General features: G+C 52.4%; 9 protein-coding genes across 9 annotated transcripts; 3 read left to right on the top strand and 6 right to left on the bottom strand.

Annotated features, from left to right (window-relative positions):
• Nucleotides 1-2,498: 2,498 nt before the first annotated feature.
• TRIVIDRAFT_182125 (uncharacterized protein) lies at nt 2,499-4,516 on the bottom strand (the record flags this gene model as incomplete). Its single annotated transcript, XM_014097420.1, has 3 exons — nt 2,499-2,806; nt 2,885-3,032; nt 3,108-4,516. 3 exons carry the CDS (start codon nt 4,023-4,025, stop codon nt 2,499-2,501), a joined length of 1,374 nt encoding a protein of 457 aa, XP_013952895.1.
• A 1,917-nt stretch (nt 4,517-6,433) lies between these two features.
• TRIVIDRAFT_57578 (uncharacterized protein) lies at nt 6,434-7,366 on the top strand (the record flags this gene model as incomplete). Its single annotated transcript, XM_014097421.1, has 1 exon — nt 6,434-7,366. The coding sequence occupies one exon, from the start codon at nt 6,434-6,436 to the stop codon at nt 7,364-7,366; it is 933 nt and encodes a 310-aa protein (XP_013952896.1).
• Nucleotides 7,367-8,026: 660 nt separating this feature from the next.
• On the bottom strand, nt 8,027-8,329 carry TRIVIDRAFT_225259 (uncharacterized protein; the record flags this gene model as incomplete). The annotated part of the gene is made up of 1 exon (XM_014097422.1): nt 8,027-8,329. One exon carries the CDS (start codon nt 8,327-8,329, stop codon nt 8,027-8,029), a length of 303 nt encoding a protein of 100 aa, XP_013952897.1.
• Nucleotides 8,330-13,595: 5,266 nt separating this feature from the next.
• Nucleotides 13,596-15,298, bottom strand: TRIVIDRAFT_125660 (uncharacterized protein; the record flags this gene model as incomplete). The annotated part of the gene is made up of 3 exons (XM_014097423.1): nt 13,596-13,681; nt 13,737-13,884; nt 13,952-15,298. Coding segments are annotated over 3 exons (1,581 nt in total), but the record flags the coding sequence as incomplete, so codon positions are not given.
• Nucleotides 15,299-16,861: 1,563 nt separating this feature from the next.
• TRIVIDRAFT_216619 (uncharacterized protein) lies at nt 16,862-17,891 on the top strand (the record flags this gene model as incomplete). Its single annotated transcript, XM_014097424.1, has 1 exon — nt 16,862-17,891. One exon carries the CDS (start codon nt 17,106-17,108, stop codon nt 17,307-17,309), a length of 204 nt encoding a protein of 67 aa, XP_013952899.1.
• A 506-nt stretch (nt 17,892-18,397) lies between these two features.
• Nucleotides 18,398-21,904, top strand: TRIVIDRAFT_44276 (uncharacterized protein; the record flags this gene model as incomplete). Its single annotated transcript, XM_014097425.1, has 6 exons — nt 18,398-18,431; nt 18,661-18,742; nt 18,825-20,136; nt 20,204-20,414; nt 20,478-21,616; nt 21,698-21,904. The coding sequence occupies 6 exons, from the start codon at nt 18,398-18,400 to the stop codon at nt 21,902-21,904; spliced, it is 2,985 nt and encodes a 994-aa protein (XP_013952900.1).
• Nucleotides 21,905-22,298: 394 nt separating this feature from the next.
• Nucleotides 22,299-23,180, bottom strand: TRIVIDRAFT_43971 (uncharacterized protein; the record flags this gene model as incomplete). Its single annotated transcript, XM_014097426.1, has 1 exon — nt 22,299-23,180. The coding sequence occupies one exon, from the start codon at nt 23,178-23,180 to the stop codon at nt 22,299-22,301; it is 882 nt and encodes a 293-aa protein (XP_013952901.1).
• Nucleotides 23,181-23,792: 612 nt separating this feature from the next.
• Nucleotides 23,793-24,209, bottom strand: TRIVIDRAFT_44127 (uncharacterized protein; the record flags this gene model as incomplete). Its single annotated transcript, XM_014097427.1, has 2 exons — nt 23,793-24,051; nt 24,106-24,209. The coding sequence occupies 2 exons, from the start codon at nt 24,207-24,209 to the stop codon at nt 23,793-23,795; spliced, it is 363 nt and encodes a 120-aa protein (XP_013952902.1).
• A 1,987-nt stretch (nt 24,210-26,196) lies between these two features.
• On the bottom strand, nt 26,197-26,808 carry TRIVIDRAFT_138857 (uncharacterized protein; the record flags this gene model as incomplete). The annotated part of the gene is made up of 2 exons (XM_014097428.2): nt 26,197-26,481; nt 26,551-26,808. 2 exons carry the CDS (start codon nt 26,806-26,808, stop codon nt 26,197-26,199), a joined length of 543 nt encoding a protein of 180 aa, XP_013952903.1.
• Nucleotides 26,809-26,898: the final 90 nt, after the last annotated feature.

The following is a 26,898-nucleotide window of genomic DNA, read 5'->3' on the forward strand; positions in this document are numbered from 1 at the left end:
AATAGAACAGGAATAGGAAGGAACAACCGACGGCTTGCTGGTAGGTGTGTGTGAGAGCGTTGAGCCGGTGGTGGTGGCAGCAGCTAATAAATGAAAAATGGCCGCCGGGGGGAAGGAGCTGAGCACGCGGGTAGGCAACCCAAAGGGTAGTGACAGTGCCCAGTTTCGGCAAGAGCGAGCACGAGTGCAACTTGCGCACTGATGTCCTCCCAGGCAGAACCGAATTAAGAAGGAATGGAAATAGAAATGGAAAAAAAGAAGAAACAAGAAGAAGAAGGAGAATTCAACAGGGGGTGAAAAAGGGTCCCCTGTCTCATAACTTTTTTCTTCAATGCTTGCCAACGGATTTTCTTCCAGCAAACGGACACACCCCGCATTGATTGTCGTCTCCTGTTGTGAGATTTTTGCCTTAGCTGGTACGGTATACAGCTCAGGCCTCTCCCCCCCTTCCCCTTCAAATTCCATCCAATTGTCCCCGTGATGCGTTGTGCTTATAACACGGAGCAGGAAGTAATTACGATTACTCCATATTGCGTGGTTGATTTTGCCCGGCGGCTCTCCGCCCCCTGTACCGAGCAGCTCGCAGTGGGGGAGGGGGGCGCCGCTCTGGGGAATTTGGAGCTTCAAGACGGCGGCTCACGGCGGGAAGACGCCCTGGAGCTGGGCGCGCAGTTGGCACCAGTTAGGGGCTTAGCACCTAGGCAAGTGCGCTGCGGGGCCGCGAGCCGCTGGAAGCCCTTTAGTGAAGCCCTTTGGTGCAGCCCCTGACAGCGCCCGCCCAGCGCTGGTGCCCGAATCGTCCCGGCCGACACTCCATTTCGATTCCGATTCGAGGCGCCTCGTTTTCGTGGGTGGCAGGTGACCGCCCGTGAAATGAAGTAAATCACAGCCAAGTGTCAACCTCTTTGTCTCCGCGTCGAACCATTTGCGCATCCGTCTCGCCATCTCGGACGCGGCCCAATCGCAACGGCCCGACGATGTTGCTGCATCGGTTGCAGTTCAGTTGGATGTTGGACCTCCATCACAGTGACAAGCTGCAATGATCATGATCTCTCCACCTCGGGGTCATCCCCATGATTGCCTCTTTCGGGCATGGCAATGGTCGCCTCTGCAGGAACACACCCCCTAGCCGAGACAAGGCAGCGGCCTGTCAATTTTTTTTTTTCTCGGTTCAAAGGCTGTCATTCACCCGGGGCTATCCGACAATGCAGAAGAGAAAAAAGCAAAAAAATGCAATCATGGGACCGGGTGCTCATCTCGTATGTTGCCGTGGCCTGAGCGCAACTGGGCCGGCAGGTCGAAAAGCAATCTTAGCCTGTTGAAGCCATGCCGGTCTCCAGGGTCTCTGCTCTGCTCTGCTCTCCGAATGTCTCCCCCGTCGTGTGAATCAGGCTGCTCGTCTGCAATGCCGTGCTGTTGCTGCACTTGGTGGAACCGTGGGTTGATCCCGTCTTCACCCTCACCGCCTGCGTCTGCTCTGCATCTGCATCTGCATCTGCATCTGCAACCACTCTCTCGCCATGGCCTTATTTTTTTTTTATTGCTCGCTCGCAGTCACTTGACTGGCAGCCATCCATCGTGTCCGCACATCGGAGCCCGTGCTGGTAGGAAGTAAAAGAGTAGAAAGACCCAGACAGTGTCCGTCGGGTGACGTTGCATCAAAACAGGCAACAACACATGAATGAGAGACGCAAAAGATAAGGATAAAATAGACGGCTTCGCTCATCTCACCTTGCTGAAACTCCACGTATTCGCCCTCATCCTCCCCGAGGGCGATTTCACCGCTGTCGGCGGCCCAGCAGCAACGCCTCTCATTGTCTGTCGTCGCCCGTTGACCAATGGCTGCCCAGCAGCAGGAAATGCCGCGTCTTGTCGTCGACCTTGATACTGCCCACGAGGTTGGCTGAACGCTTCGAGAGAAAAGAAAAGAAAGAAAAGAAAAAAGTAAGCCTCGTTTGATTACCGTTGTAAGAAGCAGGGAGAGACTGGCAGTTTTTTTTCTCCCTTTGCAATTGGACAAAAGCACGCAAGAGCCTGATAATGGCAGATTGGGGGGGCGGTGGATTGGCTTTTGGCTTTGGATTGGGGCTACGAGTACGCGGTGTTATTAGTACAGGGAAACTGTGATAAGCCTGGTCGCATCGTGTTGCCCCCTTTACGCAAACGCTGCATTCCTCTGCATTTGCCTCTTGTTTCATCTTGTTTGGATATGTTGATGCTGCGATAAGACACTGACGTAAATCTGGGCAACTCAATTGTGCAGAATGTACTTCTTATTGAAGCCAGAACAGCACAGAGGAAGAAATCGTTGTCCACCAGAAATTAAATGTTGAATTAAAACATCAAATCCTAGATTCTCACGACAACGTAACACGGCCACGTAGGAGCAGAAATAAAATGAAAAGCAACCAGCTGCCTCTACAAAACATGCCATCAACTACCAGCACATACCCAGGCCACGCCGAAATCACCCTCACAAATAAAGCCTCACTTCAAGTTTACTTCCTCCCGTAGAAGCGCATCTCCGCCGCTCCCACGTCAAACACGGCCACAACATTCTGCAGAAACACATCGCCCAAGATATACGGCCCGGGCCCGCCGCTGGCAATGCCAATGGCGCAGTAGCCGGTCAGCGGGTCAACGAGGTCCTGGTAGATGAGGTCCGCCGGGTTGATCCAGAACTCGACGCCCGAGATGAGGATGGCGAAGTGCGGCGGGATGGCGTCGCACTGCACAAAGTACGTGCCCCATTGGTACAGGTACACGGCTCGCGGCTGGAACGAGTTGGCGATGGATTCGGCGAGCGCTGGAAGGGGGGGTTGCACACGCTGTGTCAGTACATTGGAGCTGGTCTCGGCTTGTGGGAGTAAGAGCAAGGACTCACGAGGAGGGAGGTAGAGCATCGTCGTGCCCGTGTCGACAATGTACGGATACTTGGTCGTGTCCGTCGTCTGGTCCCATTTCATGCCGTCGGGCACAATCGTGTAAAACGAGTACTTCCACGCCGTCTCGGGCTGGCCGATGAGATTTGCCTGCATCCCGCCAAACCGTCAGTATCCAGTCCACATCATATCTCGTCTTTGGAACATTTTCAACACTCAACTCACCACAATCAGATCCGTCTTTGCGAACCCCCTAAACTGCCAGTCCATCGGCGGCAATCCTCCCCAGGCAATGACGCCGTCGGTCGAGTTCTTGACCAGGGCAACGCTGAAGACAGGATCGATGCTCCCCTGGCTGATGGCGCTGGTCAGGAAGGGCGTGTAGCTCATGGCGTTCCACGGCGCCTCATCACCAACATCGCCATAGTAGGCGCTCGTGATGGCGGGATACGCAAGGCCAAGGATGCCGACGGTGACGTTGTTACCGTGCCAGTAGGTGCTGTTGGCCAGCCCGACCTGCTGCTTCGACACCGTCACGCCGCCGCACGAGATGTCGCTGTAGCCCATCGGGCCCGAGATGCGCTCGCCCGACCCGTACTTGAGATAGAAGTGCAGCTCGTCAATCTGCCCGTGGCCGAAGCCGTCGATATACGGCTTGGAGAAGCCACAGGCCGCCTCGCTGTGAGCATCGCCGCCCAGATCCGCGCACTTGAAGCCCGTCTTGGTCGCCCACGTGTCGGAGCTGCCCGTGTCGAACAGCAGCCAGACCGGGACGCCGTCCCAGCCGCACTGGATGGCGTATTGCGTCGAGGCATCGGTCAAGGCGCTGACGTTTTGGAACGACTGCTTGAAGGAGCCGGCAGAGTTGAGGCTGCTTCGCACGCGGCTCAGCGCAGACACGGCCGAGTGCTGCTGGCCCGGCCTTCCCTTGATGCCCCTGAGGTGCGAGAAGTGCATCGTGGCGCGGTCCTGGCTGGGCTCCTTGACGGCTTTGGCCCGCTGGAAAGTGAGGCCGTTCATGGGCTTTGCGAGATCCCAGTCGGGGGCGTGGCGCCTGACTTGAGGGAGGCCGGCAGAGGACGCGGTGATGACGATGCTGCCGAGGAGGCAGATGAGCCATTGCGTGAGTTTCATGATGACCATGATTGAATTGATGAAAGACGGGTTGGAGTAGGTAAACAAATGCTCAACAGGGGGGAAAGCGGGTTTTAAGAGGTAGCCGAAGAGGAGACGAAATAAGATGAAGATCCAAGAAGCTTGTTTGATGTCTCGAGCGTATAAAGGTTAAAAAGAAAGCTGGGACATGGAAAAGGGGAGAGTCGAGGCAAAAGCACGCAGCTCCTTGCCAGCTGGCCACGGAGTAAAAGAGCAAGAAACCAATTGGTTGTTTGCATCAACGTGCCACCCGTTTCACCGGCGGATGCCCTTTGTGCAAGCAACGGATATTGGAGCCGGGACAGACTCGACGACAATAACAGGGAGAATGTTTGCTTTCTTTTCTATGTATAGGCCGGGAAGATGTCGTCGAGTCTTGTGTTGATGTTTTACTTGGTGCGAGGTTGTCCCGAGTTGATATAGGAGAAACTGCGGCAGGATCCTCGTAGGGCTGTAATTCCATCGTAATAATATTGTGCACGATAGAACGCGCCATCTGATACAATGTGAAGAATAAAAAGGCAGCCGAGCTATCAGATTGTAACCCGTAGACAACTCGCATGTACCCTGATCAAACTCAATTCTAAGCGGCAAAACTTGGTACAATGCATACAAGTAAAAACACTCACCCTCAAAGAATAAACTTGCAGTGTCTTGTAGCTCCATGCCATGGCCCGACGTGACACCCGCCTCTGGAGCTCTGTAGCCAAGACATTTGCTCTGACCCTGATTCGTTTCGTGGTCTTTTTTTTTGTATCACAGATCTAGCTCTGTCTTTCGAGACACACGGCTAATTGGCCGAGTCTCGATACTTCCTCAACGACATTTTTTTTTTTTTTTTTTTTTTTTTTATAAAAAAAGGATCATGCTCTTGGTAGTGAGAATGATTTGGTTGTGTAGCCATTGAATTCTGATATCCTGTCTAATATGTAGTTAGGATATGGCCAAAAAGTCCATCTTTATCCTCCAATTGATCGCGGCTTCTAGACCGCGAATGAGGGAAATAAAGCATACTTGTTGAATCATTTTCACTTCTCAATAGCCCCTAGCATCGTGCAACCGCCATACTAGACAGAAACCCCCCTTGTGCAACTCCATCACAGCCGTCGGGTTCGCATATCGAGATGCTGCGTCTTCCCAGCTCCCCCCTTTCTCCACAAGACATTCTCCCCAACGAACAGTGAATACGAAACACGAAAACAACCCGAGCCGGTTCTGTTACATGTAAACCATCTCCAATTACCCTCTCACCAGTAAAAGATGCCATCGAGTCTTGCCGTAAGTCCCGCCATACCTCAGATGGCAGAGTCGTACATCACTTATACTTGCGACACTGCCATCCCGATCCGGCATTCATGGTAGCATCTCATCTTGCACTCTGTGCCCAAGCCTCGCTTATTTGCCGAGACAGGCAACGCTGAGTGTTTTGTTTTTCCCAGCATGCAACCTAGGATAATATGCATGCTTGGTTATTAATAGTTGCTGGACTGGAGTGACAATGGAGTGACAAGGAGGCACATGCATATTATGCAATCCGACAGTAACTGCAACCCAACTCTACAGAATTAAACATGAAACTAAACAACCATTCCTCTAGAAGAAAAAATCAAAACATAAAACTCGACAGGTCTTCTTCTTCCTCTCCTCCCACAACAATTCACCACGAAATCCAGCAATTACCCAAACAGGAAGCATGCCAGAAAAAACCCACGGCAAATCCGCCACGCCCCCCAATATTTCCGCTACCCCGATTGGCAAATCAAAACCCGGGCAATTGCGCTTCTCAACGGCCTTACCTGTCACTTACCGGGGAAAACGCAGACCATGCCGTTCAAGCCGAGGTTAGAACCGTCGGCAAGACTCAATAATTCATCGACAATTCGATTGAATAATGAATGCCCTACAACGACTCAAACACACACCCCCCGTAAAATCAAGTAGATTGTCCTAAAACCACCTTGGCATTTTCCCCAATACACATGCCATTATATATCCCTTTTATTCTCCTTATCACAAAAAAACAACCGTGCATCTCTCGCCAGCCAGTCGCATCTCCTGCCAAGCTGGGCTACCTCTGCGACACTATCCCAAACCACACGCCTCGCATGAACATCCAAATCTCCATAGTGTGCCATAACCCTTAACTCCCACAAATGCCCTCCGTCGCCGCCACGTTGCCGCGCATGCTCCAGGGCATTGATGCTCTCCAGTCTCGCCATGTGATTCTCGCTTCGTTCTTCAGCTGCGCGCTGCAGCGGCGCCCAGGCCGAGACGTGGGCTCTCGTCTTCGTCTCCGTCCTTGTCTTCATCGTTCTTTGCACAGCAGTCGTGGCTCAGTTGCTTCAAGACCGTCTTTTGCGCCTCTGAGAACGACTTATACGACAACGCAGACGAGAATGGCTTCTGAAAAGTCCTCAGTTGCCAAGAAGGGGCCGCCTCTTTCGTACATGGAGCATCTAAGTCCCTCTGTATCATATTACAGCCCACCAGGTGCTGCACCTCTCGACAGGAACAACAACTTCAACTCCAATCCCAATTCCAATGATCCAGAACTCGTTCTCGTCCTCAGCTGGATGGGAGCCCGAGACGTCCACATAGAAAAGTACATTGCCCAGCACCGCAGTCTCTTCCCATCATCACGCATCCTTCTCATCCGCTCTCCCGCATCCCACGTCTTCTGGCCAAGCCTCGCCCGCAAGCACATCCCGCCGGCCATCCGCATCCTCAAGCAATTTGCAGAGCCAGAGACGCCAATCCCCAGCAACGGCGGCAAGCCCCGAGTCCTGTTGCATATCCTTTCCAACGGTGGCGTCAGCACGGCCGCCAGGATCCGCGAGCTCCTGAGAAAGGAGTTGGGTAGAGACGCCGCCGGAAACAGGCTCGTCATCCCTCGGTATGCCCTCTGCCTCGACTCTTGCCCAGGCAACTTCGTGTGGGAGAGTACCCATAGGGCTCTCCTCCAATCTCTGCCTCGCTGGACTTCTCCTCTTGTACACTTGGTCATTGCAGTTGCCTGGCTGATATACAAACTCCGTCTCACTCGGCCCGCTCAGAATCTAAACTCTGAGGCCCTCAGGAGGAAAAGTCTGCTCCCAAGGGAGACGCAGAGAACCTACCTTTACGGCACAGCAGATGCCGTCATCAGCTGGCGCCACGTTGAGGACCATGCGAAAAGGGCAGAAGACTCGGGCTTCAAGGTACGCAAGGAGAGGTTTGAGGGTGGAGAGCATGTGTCACTTATGAGGAAAGATAGCCAGCGATATTGGCAAGCAGTCAAAGAGACTTGGGCAGTGGACGAGGTTGGATTGGAAGCTGAAAATGCTAGCTAGGAACAGATTGATGTAGAATGACAAATGATCATGGATAGATAGGTGGATGTGATGTGATGAGAGGGTCAAACCCATAATCGAGCAGGGGAAAGAAGGGAAAGGCGCCCTCTCGAATGACCTTCATCCATAGATTTAGAAATATCCAGGATAGAACTAGACATACAAACCGTGAAGCACGTAGATAATACTCCTGGCATCTGTTGTGCCACAAAAGGTATCGATAAGCCGAAATTGGCCATACCCCCGTTTGTTGAAGCCGTCTCCATCAGCACCATCATCATCATCGGATATGGTCTCCTCTCTCTGCAATAGTAAAGACTCCATGGTTTCCGATAAATTACCACAACGCCGCCCTTTATTAGATATGCCGGTTGACAAATAGTAGTGCAGATTCGAAAACAAAAGGAAACAGTGACCATTTCAAGGTCATTTGTTAGTTGCCGACGCCCCAAATCACCCTCTTTCAACTCCATCAACGCCTAAAATTGTACCAACACACATATATGTCCCCGAACCATTGGCTTGGCCAAGGAAATAGGAGGAAGAAGAGGAGGAAGAAAAAGAAAAAGAAGAAGAAAGTATTTGTACGCCACGCTCGCTCGCAAGACAGTCGACTCAATCGTCGCAAAGTGACAAGGGTTGGTTTATATCGGGGGCCGATCAAGTTTTGGTCTTCTTCCGTGAGTTTGTCGACCTCTCTTCATCAACCCCTCGCTTTCCATGGGCCACAAGGCCCTCCTCTACCCCCGCCTCTTCGACATCACCGATTCCTTCATCCTCCTCGTTGCATTGATCACACTCCTGGTCGAAGTGGTGCTGCTCTTGAAATACCCCATTGGAGCAATCCCCAAAGAATCCATTGTTTTTCGCCTCGAGACATGACAGCTCTTGTGTGAGATCCTCCCATATTTGCTCTTCGCCACACTTGGTGCAGGTGCCACTGAAAATGACTAGGCGACACATGATTGTGATTTTCGAAAAATAGTCGATGTTGATGATCGTTAAAAACAGGGTCTAGGAACTATGCCCAATCGTGATTTTCCCATCAATGAAATACTTTTGAGAAGATTCGAGGATTCTGCAACCGGAAAAATAATGAAACAAGCAAAGAAGGGTTAACTCCTTGGCATGGAAGCAGTATTAAAGATAAATCTGTAGGGGCTAAGGGACGGACTTTAGCTCGAGTTCCCTCCGCGACCAACAACGGGCAAAATTCACATTGTGGAAAAGACAACAAGGGGGGGAGGGTCCATACAGATCAACGAATTCGTGTTAGTAGAGGTGAGGCGTACACACGGGCCTCCGTCCAAATCTCTTGGTCGGGAGAAATAATCGATAATTTTCCCTCTCTCTTTCCCCTCCTCAACCGGCAAATTGTGTTGGTTGATTGAAAAGAAAAACAAAATTGCTTGTTGTACGAAACGCCTACGTCTCAATTGAGTTGGGTGCCGTCAGGGTTGCACGGATGACAAGAAACGGTCTCTTCCCGTTTGTGTTAGCACTTGGACAGACAGACGGGTCGTTGCATATCATAAGAGATGAAGCCCTCCGGGAGGAAAGGTGAAGGAGAAGGAAATGTGGAACAGGAGAAAGAAGAAGGAGGGAAAGATGAGTGCATAATATGGCGTTTCTTGTGGTGCGGGACAAAGTTTCGGTGCGGAAAGCGAGAAAACATACCAACCAACAACGACAAGGCAAAGAATGGATCTGTGTGCGCATACTTGACATGAAAAGCCGAGTCGAATCTCCCTCTCAGATGGACAAGAACTCGAAACAGAAATGACAAAAGACATGATTAACAGCCCACCTGCATAGAGACGTCGCACCGCTCACTTGATATGGACACAGCAGCGCCGTCTGTCATCTGTCATATTCGTCTAAGCACACCACGTAATTGATTGTGCAAACATGTTGGCAATAGAGAGTGGGTCCTCAGCTTGGAGCTCCCATGTTGAAATCCAGAGCATACCAAGCTGCATCAGCTAGGACTGATCAAGGCATCGGAACAGAGGGTTACAGGTCAGGCACAGGTAGGGAGTCGATTAGAACGGAGCCGTGTTCGCGAGACGAGACAGCGCCAGCGTCCATCCATCTCGCTGCCTATGTCCTTGGCCCACGCAATCTGGACATGCATAGAGATCTATCGTTTTCTCAGAGGCGACTCTTCCCTTTTTTTTTTGCCCTGTAGCAGGTTAGAAGGTGGGTGCTTGTCTTTCTTGCATGGAAGAGTTAGCCTGTCAGTTGCATGCACACACCAATGGGTGTCTCAAAGTCCGCAGTCGGGCATCTCATCACATGCACAGCTTTATTGCACCACTTGCGGGTTAGTATACGAGTACTTTCCGTTACCGCTCTCCATGTATCTCTGTCCATTCTTTGGAGGCCGTGACACTATGGAGTAACATGGTAAGGGCACTACTACCCGTGTCTCGTCCTGTACCACGACAAGCACTGCGTAAGAGGCACACTTGCGCACTCGCCACTTTGGATCTGAGTCGCCGAGAGGAAGAAGAAAGCTAGCCTTGACTGAACTTGGGTTGATTTAGGCTGGACAAATAAAAATGCATCATCGAGTTGTCAGGGCCGTTACGAGTCGCGCAGGAGCTGCCGCCAAAGCCCACCCGTTCTGTATTATCCAGCCAAGGGATCGAGGAAAAAGTCTAGAGAGTGGAACCGCAGCGTCTGCCAAGGTTGCCGCCGGATTCCTTCCGCTGCCTCGGACGGGATATAGCGTTGCAAGGCCCAAGATCTGTCTCCGTCGCTCTCTGTGGCCCGAAAGGCGTCCACCGCGGGCGGATGGGCGGGACGAGAGGGGAAGGTCGGCGCCACCATGCCTTTACAAAAAGTATCATTGATAGAGGGTGGTAATTCCGATTCACAGCTGCGGAGGCAGTGAGCGGTAGATCGACCAACAGATTAGCGACGTGGGAGAGGGTTGAGTAGACTGACAGGGTGATTCAGATGCCCTCGAGAGGAAACAAGGCCAGGGGTCTTTGTCGTACACATTTGCCAGCCTGCATCTGGCATCTGCTCCCAGCTAGCATTGACGTCCGCTGCTTCCATTGGCCGGGAGCTGCAAATTGGAGCTGCAATGCACAAGCACAAGTTCGGATGGGGGGTGACGGAAGCAAATCAAATGGCCTATGTGTGTTGGCAGCAGGTTGACGTCTGAGTAAAGGTACGAAGTTTGGGAGTACAGCATTGGCCTACGTAGGTAGAGAGAAAGAGTCACTTCACTTAGTCATGGCACTCCTATCGATACCCTCACTCCCACCACCACCTTCCTCCTACCTTATGCATCATCATCATATATCGAATATACGAGTAATACCAACTCATCATACTCTTACTATACTCTTACGCATCAGCACAGGCTATTACCAAGCTAATCTCGCCCCTGATTCACCACGCCGAGATGCAATTCTACCGCCTCTTGTCTCTGGCCCGCTCCCCATCCTCGCCGACATGATCGCCGCATGTCTCGCCCTCGTCCTCCCCGTGCACCGGGAGTCTGAATGCTCTCTCTCAACAGTCTGTGCGGTCCAAGATCCGGTTCGCCGTCTCGGTTACAAACAAGCAGCGCTGCAGCAGGCCAAATGTCCGGGCCAGAGGGCAGCATAAACGAGTCACATGCAGCCCGGCCATCTGCGGCCTGTTGAGGCGGCCCGGCCATTGTCGCGATTCATGGGAGGCTGGACGATGCCAGTAACCGCGCAAGTGTGTGAGAGAGTGTGTGTGAGTGTGCAAGGGCTGCCGGGAAGCAGTCTTCCGCGCCTCGCTCATTCGACGCCCCCCAACTACACACGACGTGAGATGGGGGCTCTCTGCAGTACGAAATTGCGCACGTATTTAGCCCTATAGCAGCAGAGCAAAGCCCTCGGATGAGCAGCCCTTTCAACCCGCCGCATTGCATTGCATTGCATTGCATCTGCATCCACCTACCTACCTACACGACGTCTACCTGACAAGTTTCGGCGTCCAGCTCACAAAGCCCGAGACAATCCTTCAATCCGCAGGCAGCCTGACTTCCGCCGTACGCGCCCGGGCTCCTCGTCTACACAAAAAGTGGCTCTTGACAGTGTCGCTGCCCTTTCTCTACCGAGCACAGGTAGGTTTGTGTGTCTGATATGTTTCTTCCCAAGCACAGCGTATCTTGGCACCTAGAGCCAGACTCCATAGCCAGCTCCGCGCAAAAAGGGAAGAAAATCGATCTCCAGGGATGCTCAGGTCCACACCGCAACCGGACAGACATTTGGGATGGCAGAAAAGTGACAGCAGGAAGATGCCCCGGCCTGCCGCGATGTCAATGGCCCTTCCTTAGTTCCTTGTCCAAGTCATCCTGGCAGTTTGTGTGTACATACATGGACATGGACATGGGATGGTACTAGCCAGCAGCAAACATCGGTACGCATCAGCTACTCAAGGTACGCGTACATGATGTATGTGCGTATATTGTCTCTGATGCGGCCATATTACTACGCATCCCCATCGAAGCTGCATATACTCGTATCAATCACATCGCTTCTCCATACTCCAGACCCTCAACTCTCCTCACCGGCTCCTCGCCACAACACCACCCGATTGGATGCCTCTCACTTGCCTCTCCCTTATTCCCGCATGCATCTCATCTGCATCGCATATGCGTCCCTAAATCCCCAATCGCAACCACGCCTTTCAATTCTTCCGGGGCCGCTGCCAGCCGCACATGCAAGTTGCCTCGTATAGTAGGATCGAGGCCCTGCTGCCTACGGGTCGGCAGGGCTTCAATCGCAAACATTTTTGGCAAACAACAGTAAGATGGGGGCATCTTTTCAGCTCCTTCGCGTTTAATGTATTGTGAATATTGTCCGTCCTAGGTACTTTTCCCACCTATCAAGATCACCTCGGCCGGCACTTATGCCTGTAAACTAGATGCTCTTCCCGTTTCACAATGGCATTTGTATTATTTGATGCAGCGAATTATGCTAATATACAAACCGTGGCATTCTTTTCAACTCCATGCCACTCTTTGCCGCCCCCTTCATCAACCACAGGAAGTACAGCCACTACCGATATCAAGGCATCGCATCGCATCGTACCACAATCAGATGCGAGAAAAAATAATAGTAATAATAATAAAAAGGTAAACACGGGGGCAGAGATGCGCTGGCACATCTGTGCAGGACTCATAGTAAGCCAAGACAGCAACGTCCTTTCGTCACTCGACTTTGTCCTAGAATTGTCCGAATGGTATCCGTAGGCAATAAGTCCGGCTGGATTACGTAGGTTGAGTAGCAGATAAGAAGCGACATCAAGATCCAATGTCCTTTTTTTCCTCTTCAGTTTCTTTTCTTTTTGCTTTTTTTTATTGTTCTTTCTTCTTCGTTTCTCTTCTCTTTCTTCTTCTTCTTCGTCATCTTCTTCTTCTTCAGCGTTGGTTTGTCGCGGAAAGTCACCTGCTTGTGACATATTGAAACCAACACAAACAATGTCCTGGGCATCTTGGTCTGCGACGGACAAGAGTGCCTTGATAGATAGTATGTATGGCAGGAAATAAATACGTCATTCTCGCAGTAAGAGACCAGAGCCGCCGATCCATGGTGAGTAGCATGTCGATATGTCAAAGTAAATCCAAAAGTCACAGCGCTGGAGAATCCACACCCAGTTGCAACATCCAGATTCAGAGCAATGCAGTCTGTCACCTAGCTCTGTCAACTTGTAATCTTTTTCCAGGAACATTGACCTCAGGACCATGAATGTACAGAGGCAATACGGGAGTCAAGAACATAGTACGCAGGCATGGGCGTCGCTCGCGCAAGTAGAATGTCAGGTCTCCATGTCTGACGGCCACTAGACAAAGAGAAAAGGGGGGGTATACGTTCATCATATTAAACGGGCCGTGGAATCGAACAGAAACATTGAGCGATCCTCGAGATTGAAAGAAGGAAAAATGGCGGGGTATAAAAAATAGTGAGTACAGACGTGGACTCCATAAAATAGTGTCATATAGTCGTGGGCTTTTTTGTGTTTTTTTTTTGTTCAAGAGAGGTTAAAGTCGGGAAGAAATCTGAGGGTGGTGCTAGTCAAGAATCATGGCATCTTAAGGGGTGCTGAGTCTGCGAGTTTATTAGGCCAGCATCCAGTGTCAAGGTCACACCCAGTCACGAAAGCACGCGGCTGCTTGCAATCAAAACACATGCAAGCTTTACTGGGCTCCAGGGGGAGGGGCACCGGCAGGAGGGCCTCCGGAGGGAGGTGTCGCTTGTCCTCCCTGTTGCTGCTGCTGGTACATTAAGGACTGATACCAGAGAGCGACGTAGTTTTGATAGCCACCATCTAGAGAGGGTTGTCAATAGGGGTCAAGACTTCACGTCAGATAGTGGGCACGTACACTGAGCATATGGATCTGGGCCGTCGCCTGAAGATGACTGAGGAGGTTGGTTAGTAGACGAGTCGGGGCCCGGTTGGGAGTAGCTCGGTCGATCATCCTGCGGCCCGCGACCACGACCGCCACTGGGGCCACCGCTACCGCTGCTCTTCTGTCGCTGCTCATGTATCAGTATTGGCGCTCGTTGAAAGCCATACAAGGTGTCATCATCAACTTACCACTGCTTCTACTTTCTCGTCAATAGCTTGCTTAGCACGAGCGATGCTCTCTCGGGTTCCGATGAGCGCAATTTCTCGTTGGACTTCGCCAGGGCCTGACGACTGCGCCACATTGATCTTGCAACCAGTGGTGTTTTGCATTTCCCGGATGGTTTCACCCCCTTTGCCAATAATCATACCTACTGCATCTGACGGGACGTAAATTGCATCATTGATCTTGTCAGAACCTCCGGAAAAGTCCCTCGGCGGCCCATCGTTGCGAGGAGCGCTGGTGGGCTTCTTGGTGCCAGAAGCCGGGCCATCGCCCCGGCTGTCGCTATCGACAATCTCCATGATGAAATCCTTCGCACGAGCGGCCGCCTCCCGGCTACCAATGAGATTGACAGGTCGCAAACCATTCACACTCTTAGATTCCCCAACAATATTAATATGGCAGCCAGATCTTTCCTGTAGATCCCTGATCGTCTCGCCTCCTCGTCCAATGATGAGGCCGACGGTGCGATCCGGAACCATGATTTGCATATGGTCCTCGCCATCTCTCAAAGCTGCTGCTCCGCCTCGAGCAGGATCGCGAGGTTTTTCCTGGGCGCGGTTAAGAGCTCCCATTCCACTGTCCTCGATAATGCGATTGATGGCCGTCTTGACTTCGGCACGACGAGCACGTGGGCCGGTGATCTTGCACTGTCGGAAGGGACCACCATCAGTAGCTGCCAAGAACTGGACACGGCAATTGGTATCAGCTTCGATCCTTCGCAGGTTCTCGCCTTGACGGCCGATGATGAGGCCAACCAGGCTGGATTCAATCTGGATCGTCTCGGAGTTGTCATCACCACCTCTCAGAGGGGATCTCTCTCGGCCACCGGCTCCACGAGGGGAAAAGGTGCGTCCACGTGATGGGGGAGAATAGGACCGGTCGCGATATTCCCGGCCCTGAGCCCCACGACGGTCGTCCCGATATGAGCTGCCATTATGATAATCGCCTCCGCCGCGAGGAGGAGATCGTGATCTAGATCGGCGGAAGGACCTGTCAGAGGTTCTAGAGTCCGAGCCATAGACAAGCGGGCGGTCGTAGGGTGTAATGCCCTTCTCAGTCGCATAGGCTCTCGCCTTGGAAATGACATCGTCAAAGTTCATCGTGCCCGAGTTGACGGGTCGAAGAGCGCTCAGGTCGACATTGCCGCTGGAGGCGGGAGCGGGCAGGGCAGAGCTGGGGGCAAAACCCGCGACTCCTGGGGGTGGGGGTTGATACGACGCTGGCTGGGCGCTGCCAGGCGGTGCTGGGTATGCGCCAGCAGATGCGGGCGGCGTCTGGGTCGAGGCTGACGACGGTGGCCTCTGGGAAGCTGATGCGCACGGTTAGTTTGGGGTCTGGGCTCCATCACAGGGTTCTGCTGTCTCACCAAGCGCGGCCAGAATGCTCTGGATATCAGGATGCGCAGGCTCGGCCATGGCGACGGATTATTGCAGTGAAAAGTATAATATATGTTCCAAGCTGAGGGGAAACCGCTGCTATCATACGGCACAGCGCGATTGACTGATGGGCAGCTAAGGTCGGTAACCGAAGTCAATGGCAGATTGAGAGCCGGAGCGAGCGAGCGAGCGAGAGTACAGTAACAGCAAGAGTAGGTGGTGGCAGTTAATGATTTGATTAACACAGCATAGGCAATGTTCACAGATTGGACACGCGCGCGCAATTTAGAACCCGGCGACCCAAATTGTAATCAACGTCGTATAGCCACTTGCGATCGGATTGTAATGGTATCTCGTTGGACACAATGCGACTTGCGAACAGTAGATGAATTCAGGCACTAATAAATGGTTGGTTTGCGAAGAAAGAGCGAGAGCGCAGCCTGTGTTGGACCAAGTATACAAAGCCGTCCAGGCGGTCGCAGCGCTATTCCCGAGAAGTCGCCTCACTCAAAGCCAGGTGAAGACAAAGGGCGCTTTGTCGCTGAGCCTGTGGATAGTGTTTGCCTTGAGGCTGAAAGATGGTGGAAGGACTGGCGATGGCCATGATATTGATGCAATTTTTCGTGTAGTTCAAGGCGACCGGATTAACAATGCGCCGGGGGGGAGTTTGGGGTTGTAGCGTTGGAGCGTTAGAGGCGGACCCCAGTCGCCGAAGCTGGTACCTGAACAGACCAGGCAAAAAAGGCCTCTTGAGTAATATTAAAGCAATGCTTAACTACTGCTTTCGTACTCGGCGCTCCGTTCGGAATACCACCTTGGCATTAGCCGTAATTGACATGGCCTGCGGATTCAAGGCTCGACTTGGCAGAAGCTACCTAAGGTACTCCGTACCTCGTGCTGCATCGACGTGTTTGCTGTAAGTGGCGGGTACGAGGCCCTGCCGCTTGACCTCGGTGCTGTTCCAGGTACCTAGGTTCCTGAGTAAGGTGAATACATGCTCAACGCCTTTTCGGAGAACAAGGCATGGATGCCACCATGTGATTGATTGATGCTTGCTCAGGCCACGAGACGCGGCTATCGCGAGACATGCACTATTGCAAGCTCCTGGTCCATGTTATAGCAGAAACCGACAAGCAACAAGTCACATGCGGCGACAGGGGCACTTGATTGAGACAAGCTGCGGAATTGGCTGCGTACTCGTACCTTGCCTTGTGAATACGTACTGTCCGTCCCTTGTAGTGGCGCGCGCTATTCGCAAAGCAAAGGTACGAGTATTCATACGGTGACATGAAAAATCCTTCCATTCGGGTCTCAAGTCTTTCCCGAAAGCTATTGATTACGCGCGCCGCGGGCTCTAAGCCGCACCCATTATGCTTTTTTGGCCCGGTAGCCACGGAATCTTGCTCGTATCAGGTCAGCCAACAGTGGGCTGAATCGGTTTTTTCTGTGTTTTTTATTACGCGCGGCCGCCCATTAAATACCTGAAGCTGCCGTCGGTCAACAAATCCGTGATTCTTGTCAAACTTGTATAGACTTCACACTCGTTCAACATGAGACATCGCCCATGAACCGGGCTGGCTTTTTTGACTTGACTTTGCTACGGGAAAAGAAGAAAAGTATCCTTTTTTGCGTGTGACCGCCACCAGAGCCACTCATCGTACATATCCTCATTCGATCGATCCGCAAACGATCCCGAGCTACGAATCGACGGCTTCCGGCACAGAGCGGACAATTGAGCAGCAACATGTGCACACGCAACGTCATCGAATATCGCTGCAAGCATCAGGTCTTCCGGGGAAACACGCGTTGCTACCGCGACGATTGCCCGGGCAGGAGAGACGAGATCGCCTACGACACCGAAGACTGCGCGCAGTGCGAAGGCCACAAGAGAATCCAATCTGCGCGATGGTGCCCCATGGGCTGCTCGTGCAAATGCGTCGTCATGTAAGGCCAAGCGGCTGAGCGGGGACCAGATGGATATCAGAAGCTTGCCGAGTTGTGTTTGTACCGCCGGGATGAGGCAGAGTCAGCTGGCGTACGACCCGGGCTGAAGCTGGGAGCTTGCGTGCCTCCATATTGAGGGAGGATGGCTTCAATCAGCAAGCCAGTCATTAAAGCAGCAAAATCGACAGCAGCAGCAAAACCAAGGGGGAAAAAGGAAGAAAAAAAAAAAAAACCTTAAGAATGCGATGTTGACATAATCACCGCGAGATATTGTTACATACCTCTTTGGATATTTTCGCTATACCAGTCAGATCTTCGGCATGTTGGTTTCGGGTTTGATTTGGAAAAGATCGCAATGTTATGCATGAGACGACGATAAACGTGCCCATTTGGCTGTATGTGAGGAAGAGGAAGGAGATGAGGAAGGATGACGACAATACAAGTGCCATACAATTGGATACGAGATTTTTTTTGGATTTTTTTTTTTTTTTTTAGCCTGTGGTTATGGGAGAGGTTTACTCTCGACGGGCGTCTATCATCATCTACATCATGTATCTTAATACACTACCTATTGCATTGCCTGCTCATGCTTAGTAACCCAATGTGACGCCAAATGCACGAACCAAACCTCTCCAAATCCAAACCTATACTAGATAATACGAGTACTCACAACACGCAGATCGCTCTCATTGCCCCGTTACGACAACCATCGATAGCCCTCTCAATTCTATCGAGACCAGGATGCAGGATGATCACTGCTGGCCCCCACCTGGGGAAAGCTTGCCGGCTAAAGCGCCGCCTAGTTGCTGACCAGACGCTTTTTAGCCAGCACCTCGTTACGAAATAGCTCCTAGCAGAAGCCTCGACTGCTCCACGGCCACTGAGCCACACGTGGAATGACACCCGCAAGCGCTAAAAGCCGCACTTCTGCAGGGCCTACAGGGGAGCTGCTGGCCAATCCAACGACTCCCGCCGTCGTCTGCGATTCCACAGCGTAGCATCCGCAACTTCTCCAGGTTTCCCTCTCCGAGACATCGCCATTCGCTGCCAGACAAGTCGCCAGTTTGTCGAGCTCTGTGATTCTGCTTCGTCATGGCCAAGAAGGCGCGTCAAAGAATCAGCTATGGTGAGACCCCCCGCCTACATTCCCAGCATCTGTCGATTCCGCTCCATTCCATTCCATTCCTACTGCAGTTCGGACCACACACTTGCATGTTAATGAGCCCACCCCGCACGCGACCGACGACCCAGATCAGACAAACCACGGCTCTCGTGCGTATGCTTGGGAGATGGAGCATATATGACAGTGCTGTCGACGAGACGCTGACTTCAGACTGCTAACTTCCTTTGCCCAGTGCTCGAGAATGCCAAATCCTCGGCAGGCGGCCATCGCCTCGGCGTCAATGGCCTCGCCGTTGATGCGGACAACGCCATCCTGTAAGCCATATTTGCGTCCAACAGTGTATCTATGCTATAATCAAACAAAACAGCTTCGCTAATATACGATCTCTCTCTCCAGCTACTCCGGCGGCCGAGATGGCATGATTTGCGCCTGGGACTTGAACCTTGACCTGCGGCGCCGAACCGACGTCACCGACGATGCTTCCGCAAAGCCCAAGTCGACTACCACGTTCCGAGCCCAGACGCAGGCGCATATGCACTGGATCAACGACATCGCCCTGGCGCAGCACAACACTGCCTTGGTATCAGCATCTTCCGATCTTACCGTCAAGGTATGGCGGCCACACTCTCAGGAAGATGGCGCCCGCGCCCAGAAGATTGGAGAACACGACGACTATATCAAGTGCGTCGCAACGCCGCCAAGCGATATGAATGCCAACTGGGTTGCCTCGGCGGGCCTGGACCGCAAGATTTGCCTCTGGGATCTCAATGGCGGAGGCAAGACGCTGGAGGTCGACGTCAAGGGCGAGGAGACTACCGAGAAGGGATCCGTCTACGCTCTCGCCGTCGGCCGCAATCTCATTGCCAGCGGCGGCCCCGAGAAGACGGTCAAGCTCTACGACCCTCGTACTGGCTCCAAGGTCTCCAACCTCGTCGGCCACGTAGACAATATCCGCGCCATTTTAATCGACGATGTGGGCGACACCATACTGAGCGCCAGTGCCGATAAGACCATCAAAATGTGGAGCGTCAAGGGCGGTCGCTGTATGTACACGTTTACAATGCATGACGAGAGCATCTGGTCTCTGTATTCGGATGACCCTCGCCTCGGCATCTTCTACAGCAGTGATAGGTCGGGCCTCGTCGCCAAGACCGACGTACGAGGAAGCCTGGAGGATATCGATGATGGACTAAGTCTCGCTGTTGCGCAGGAGCATTTTGGTGTCTCCAAGGTTGTGGCTGCGGGCGGTCACATCTGGACAGCTACGAACCGATCGTCAATTAACCGCTGGGAAGACGTTGACACGAGCGCAAACCTGCCGCTCCCCGAAATGTACCGCCGTCAGCGCGCAATGTCGGCTGCGTCCAACAAGACACGGCAATCAACGGCAACTACTCAGCCGCAAACAAACGGGTCGTCCAAGAAGGAGATCCCTGCTGAGTCGATTCTGAGAATATCCAACACAGCCACGTTCCCGTCGCGCACGCCTCTGGACTCAGAGCCAACGCCCGGTAATGACGGCTTGTCAAGAAAGGGATCAGAAGTGGCCGTGGAACAGCCCGAGCCGGAAATCAAGCCCATCTACAATTTGCCATTAGAGACGATTGAAGGTCAATTCGGTCTTTTGAAGCACAAGCTGCTCAATGACAGAAGGAGGGTCTTGACTTTAGATACAGCCGGTGATGTGTTGTTATGGGATCTGATCAAGGTATGCCTAAACCGCACCCTTTCATGCGGCTGTGGCTAAAGGTGGCTACATGCTTACAACTATGCAGTGTAAACCTATTCAGAGTTTTGGAAAGCAACATCTTGAAGATGTCGAGAGGCAGGTTAATACGCGAGAAGCAGTAGCTCCCTGGTGCTCGGTTGACCTGAGCTCTGGCAACCTCACTGTCGTGTTGGAGCCCTTTAACTGCTTCGATGCCGAGGTATACGCTGACGAACTTGAATTGGACGAGCCTATTGAGTTTAGGGATGATCAAAGAGGTAGATGAAAATCCGTCGTTCGTTCTCCAAATCTATGGTAAACTAGCTAACATGATCATCCAGTGAGCCTCGGCAAATGGATCCTGCGGTACTTATTTGCCAACCTTATTGACGAGGAAATTCGACGCGATGAGTTACATCGCTCAACAATGAACGAAGGCGTAGAGAAAAGACAGGCTGCCAGCCGAGCAGATGCGCCATCGTCAATCATCATTCCCGGGCCTGGCATTGGAGATGTGTCTGATCAGCTCTTGACACCACGTGCAATCGCCCCTCATCTTCAAGTTACCACGCCTGGTTTGGCGATAGGGCTGGCGTCGCCTGGTGCTGTGATGACACTTCAAGGCGTACCAGAGGAAGCAGTTGCCAGCCCCTTGGAAAAGGAAGCGTCTCGTCCATCGGCTGAGAACGATTACTTCAATGCCGGCATTGCGCCGGCTGGTGGCGCGGCAGCGGCTCCTGCAGCGGCAGAGACATCAGAGCCAAAGACGTCTACGGATAACAGCAATGAGAAGGCCAAGGAGAAGGAGAAGGAGAAGGCTGCTGATAGTAGCAAATCACCATTCAGCAGAAAATTCCGCATGTCTTTCAGCTCCAAGAGAATCGGCCGGTCGGCGTCTCAGGCAACACAGGAGAAGCCCGTCGTCGTGGATGACAAGGCCGACGAGTCCGAGTCTTCTTCTAACCATGAAAAGGAGGTTGACGACAGCTTCTTTGGCGTGATCCAGAAGATCCGAAATGAATACGACAAGCAAATTGCCGAGTCTCCCGATAAGTTTGTCGAGACGCGAGTAACGCCGAGCTTGCCGTCTGATACCCCCGTTTTGAAACTGCCTCTGGGCACCAAGGTCATTATCCAAGAGGAAACATCGGGTGGCAGTGCAAACCTGTACCAAGGAACGGTGGAGAATCTTGGCCGAGATGCCGACATCATTGAGCAAAAGGCGCCCATGTGGCTCGGTGATGTGCTGCTGCAGAATCAAATCCCGCTGAAGGACCCCGTCAAGATATCGTTTATCCTGAACCCGATGGATAACCTGCCTCCCATCGCCACGGATGGCAACAGCCGACTCAACGCCAACCGGATGCTGCGGGTGAAGAAGATTCTGGCCTACGTTTCCGAGAGGATTGAACCGGAGCAAGAGGAGGACCCCAACGCGCTCAAGCCAGAAGAGTATCTCGAGCTGTATTGCAATGACCAGGTAAGTACATCCACAGCCATTTCCCACACCCCCTCCCACTCTTCTATGGTTCAAATGACTGACGATAAACCCCCGCTGCAGCTGCTCCATCCAACAATGAACCTGGCCACTCTTCGGACCCATGTCTGGAAGGGCGGAAACGATATCCTACTCTATTACAAAGCCAACGGCCGCAAAGAGATTCTCCCATTGCCGACTACATCTAGCGCGCCATCGGGAGAAGCGAGCGTGCCACCAGTCCCGCCGCTGCCCGCAACAGAGGCAGCTGAGACTGCCAATGGCGTGTAGGCGTGAACGGCAACGCAAATTCTTGGTATACCTTGTTCCGTGACTTTTTCCGATCCCTGATAGCGTCGTGTTATATATGGTTTCTTTCTTGCTTCTCTCCTTGATCTATAATTTATATCCGCACCTCGAGATCTGTTGCTATCTTCCGAGTAATTGTCTTTGTCATCTATTCTCATGTCGTTACTATACAAAATCATCATGGATGGGGGGAGGAGGATATACAGTATTGATACGCTGGTCTATTCATACAAAGAGCCCTCCTAATTTTTCTTCCTGTTTATACAGCCAGGTTGATATATATATCCCCGTCGCCAGAGCGCCGATCTATATAGTCCCATTTTGATTCTTGTTTCCCATTTTATTCCCCTTCCTCAGAAACTTTGTGACGTCTCGGTTATGAGCTTATGCTGTTCATAGTGTTGATGACCCATTGGTAGCTCCCCAAGAATATCGCGCCGCCAATGGATATCCACGTCACACGCGGCGCAATGCCAGCGAAGAAGGGCCGCACGCCCTCGTCCCGCGCCATGCGTCGGAACACTTCGCCCACCGAAACCCGCTCCTTGGACAGCATGACTCTCGTCTTGAGCACGTCGAGCGGCGTCGTCGAAGCAGCCGCCACGCCTCCCGCCAGACTCCCGTACAGTGCACTCTCTCCCGCCGACACGTCCTTGCCGTCGCCGCGGCGCTTCCGGCCCCAGGCCTTCATGCCCTCCCACAGCGGGAACTGAATCACGGTGAAGGGCACCTCGCGGAAGATGGTGATGCCCCAGCCGCGGTACAGCTCGCGCCATACTGCTGCCAGGCTGCCTCCGGGGGCAGAGTACCGGCTCAGGATGTGGCCCAGCGCCTGGGCGGAGGAGCCGCCGTGGTGGCCGGCTTGGGCGCGCTGCTTGACGACCTCTGTGGGCACGCGGACGGAGCAGGCGGCGATTTCGCCCAGACTGGAGGCGAGCATGTGCGTCAGGGCGTCTGCGGGCACCCACGTCCGCCCGTTATCATTGCCGCTGCTATGACTGCCACGTATGCGCTGCCCGAAGAAGCTCTTTGCCGTCTCGTAGGTGCAAAAGAAGAAGGCTGCGCCGGGGGCAGAGCCGACGAGGGCGGAGCCGATGCCGCGGTAGATGCCGGAGAAGCCGCCCGAGGGGAAGAAGCCGGCGGAGGACTGGAGGCGGGTCTTGAGGGTGTCGAGGGGGAAGAGGGAGAGGTCGACGGTGGCTCCAGCGAGGGCGCCGGCGAGGAGGGCGGATTGGAAGGATGGCTGTTGGGGAGCCATTGCGGAGGTCAGAGAGGAGGATTTAGATTTATGAGAAAATTGAGGGAGAGAAGGGAGAATTGGAGAGGAAGGGCTGTGAAAGCCCAACCTTTTGGGGGTTGGGATGGGGAGATTTAGGTTTGGGAGATGTAGAATCTTTTTTGGAATGCCGATATAAAGTAGTAGGCGAGGCCAGAGGTGGGAGGATTGGATCTGCGGGTTATCGATAACCGCTGCATGCCGAGTCGGAGATGCGAGCACTTTAGGTGTGTTGCCGAGCTGAGAGCTTGGCTTACCCTATGAGGAATGAGGAATGATTTGACAGCGCTGAATTGGGCAGATGAAGAATATATTATCACTATTGTAGCTGTTGTTTATGTTTGGGATTGATTTTATTTGCTTTCATGTGATTTGATTTGATGCAATTGCTGAGGATGCCGTCGCGACCGTTGACTTTTCTTGAGGCTATGTATTTAGACACAATCTCTCGCCTTGTGCAGAAGCTGTACATAAACAGATAGACAGCTCTCATTAAACCATCCACATCAGCAACAACAAGACGCTCACTATCCCAATCTTCATCTTGTTCAACAATAGCAATATTAAATAGAAAAGGAAAACCAAAGCACCATTCTACATCACATCCCTCATGCTCGTCCCCGCTTTGCTCGACTCCTCAGCAGCCCTCTTGGTCCTCTCCTGCAACGCATCCATCCTCTCCCCCAAATGATCCCGCGACGCCCGATCCGCCCTGACAGCCTCCTCGCTGTCGGACGCAAGCTCCGGCTTCCAATGGCCCGAGCCCCGCTTCTGCTTGGCGAGGGAGTCTCGTTTGTGCAGCTCGTAGTCGATGTTGGTTTCTAAGGGTAATCTGTTAGACGAGACTATTGGACTTGTGACAAGGCGCTATCGTTTTTGCTTCGTTGGAAAGGGAAACAAAAAAAACCTACGGGTTGAGGATTCTTTTAGACCCAGTCTCTTGGTTGCTGAAAAGGCAAAGCCGCGAGTGGCAATGGCTGCTCGCGTTCGCACGAGGCTGCGGATCGGCATCATCTTGGTGGCACTGGCAGACAGCATTGTGACTTCAATTGAGGGTTATCAGATGATGGATAGATTACTTGGTTTTGTTTCAAGGATGAAGAATAAAAAAAAAAAGATGAAAGAAAATACAGAAATAGGAAAATTCAAGAGCTTATAAACCAAATAACCTTCTTGATCGTCATGTCACTCTCCACCTCGTCGCTACGCATCAAAACGTCAGAGACACCGCACATCTCCAAGTCACTCCACCATGCGAGTCTACAACACCACGGCGTGTGACGTCACCATTGCGATTGCTCCTGATGTCCCCCAATATAAGGACATGCGATGTTCGTTATCGTCAACAGGGCAAAAAGGAGGCAAGATAAGGCTGGAATTCCTCTCTTGTGCATTCCAACAGCTCAACCTCGCTGTTTTCATCGACCAATTCTGCATTCATGGAGCCAAGCCGATGCTGGCGAAACTTACCGCAGCTCACACCCCAGCGTCCATCTCAATGAACCAAATGCCTCACCCATCAGATCACATACACTTTAATGGAACCGCCACATTTGTTTAAACATTCGTATATTCTCGTCCTGTTGGCTTTCAAGCCGCGGTATCTAAACCACACACATGCGCCATAAAAAATACCCGGACACACTTAAGTTTCCCATGAAATTGCAACACCAGGGCGTTCCAAAAAAAGGGCCTGAGAACCCTGGGAACCCTACCCGCAAACCAGATCATGTCATAGCTCCTCCCATCCACTCCAAGATGCTTCGCAACAAAATAATGAAACAAGATCAAACACATTTGTCTTTCCCAGACGAGAATATCCAGTAACACAGGGCTCGCGTGTTGTCAGAGCAGCGAAAGGAAGAACCAGACAGGACAGAATCCACGCGCTGCCTCCTTCAAGGAGGAGGGCAAAAAGTTGTTGTAGGCTGTTAAAAAAACAAACAAGACAAAAGAACAAGCCGCTTTCCCCATTCGATTTGCACACTGCGGCGCCGCAACAACTCCCCCAAGAAATCGACTCAGACCAACTCCCCATTATTTCCCGGTAATAAAAAAAGTAATAAAAAACCGTTTCCAGTATGGTGATGCGCAAACAAGAACCGCTCATCTTTCCAAAAACCCCGCCAGCCCAAGGTATTTCCCATATGTGACTAGACAAGAACAGCCGTGCCCCTCCAACACTTTCATAAAGATATTGCTTCTATATCTTTCTTTTTTTGTTGTCTTGATGACTTCGTAAACCCGTATAACCGCAAAGGGAGAAGGCATTTTATGGTTTTTAAGCAGGAAGGACAATCCGCTTCCAAGATGGTGAGACGCCGGATGATCGTAAAAAGAAACAAATCCCACAACTCCACTGTCGGTTACCGATGCAACACAATTATAGAGAACTGCAAGGAAATTTGCCGTGATACAAGGGTGAAAAAAAATAAAGAAAAAACGCCATGCGTGCCCAGCAGCCTTGATCGAACAAGGCGAAATGGCAAGAGAAAATGACAAAGCAAAAAAGCAAAAAATGGTATCGATCTTTCTCAAGTCGCGCCGGTAATATCCTCGTAAGAAAATCCTGTCGAAATAAATCGGTGTATGGCGATTATAGGTGCTTATACATAGGAGTGGGTGGAGGTAGTGTAGAGTGTTGTGACAAAGGTGAGATGTTTTTTTGGGGGGAGAGAAGGGAGGGGGGCCAACAGCACAAGATGGTGATCAAGGCCGCACCCAACAATCCCAAGTGTATAGAAAAAAGGAGTCAACAGCCTCGAGGAACCCAGCCCGCAAGAGAAGTGAGAGATGTCACTTTTGAATTTTTTGGTTGTCAAATTTCGCTTGTGCCCGCCAAGACCAGAAAAAAAGAAGCTTGCTGCCAACGGCGCAGTCTCGATTTTTTTTCCATCCAACAATCACGGCAACCGACAGCAGCGCTCGAGGTCGTCTCCATGGGATCATGCCATGGCAGTCTCCCCAACCAGGGAGCGCAGACGACCCGCTAAGCACTCTACCATCGGCGAACGGATTGCTGCAGTCGGGCAGGCGATAGTGAAGGAGGCGGGCTGGGCACGGAGGTGCCAGTGGCGGGGTTGACGATGGGGATGGCATTGCGAGGACGGGTAGCCATCCGGAAGGCCACGGTCAGAGGCTGGACTCCGGGAGGAGGAATGAAGGGAGGAGAGGACGAGTTGAGAGAAAAGGCGGGGGCGACGGTCTGAGGCTGCTGGGTGGGAGAGGCCTCGGGAGAGTTGCTGGCCAGCGACGAGCGCTCAGAGGCAGAGATGGACACCAACTGTTGCAGCGGCGAGTCAGACAGGCTGCGTGAAGGGGAAGAATCCACCGGACTCGGAGGACTACTCACGTCGCTTTCGGTCAGCAGGTTGGGGCAGAACTCGAGGTCGTCCTCGAGATCAAAGGACCGGCCGGCCTCGAACCGTGTGCGGAATGCAGACAAAGCCGCCGTCTCGTTGAGTTCCCTCATGCTGCGCACGCCGCGGAACTGGCGTTGCGACTGGGAGACATTGAGACGAGGGGTTCTGCGATTGCGGCTGTTGTTGTGGTGGTGAGAGACAGGGGCAGCATGCGCGGTATGCGCGTTGAATCCGTAGTATGAAGACATGGTTGCGAAGTTAAGTCTGTGAAGCGGCTAGGGATCCAGCGTAAGAGAAGGGGAGCGGCGTCTCGAGTTGGGATTGTGATTTGTGATTGT

This window comes from Trichoderma virens, assembly GCF_000170995.1.
Source record: "Trichoderma virens Gv29-8 chromosome Unknown TRIVIscaffold_85, whole genome shotgun sequence".
Taxonomy (NCBI): domain Eukaryota; kingdom Fungi; phylum Ascomycota; class Sordariomycetes; order Hypocreales; family Hypocreaceae; genus Trichoderma; species Trichoderma virens.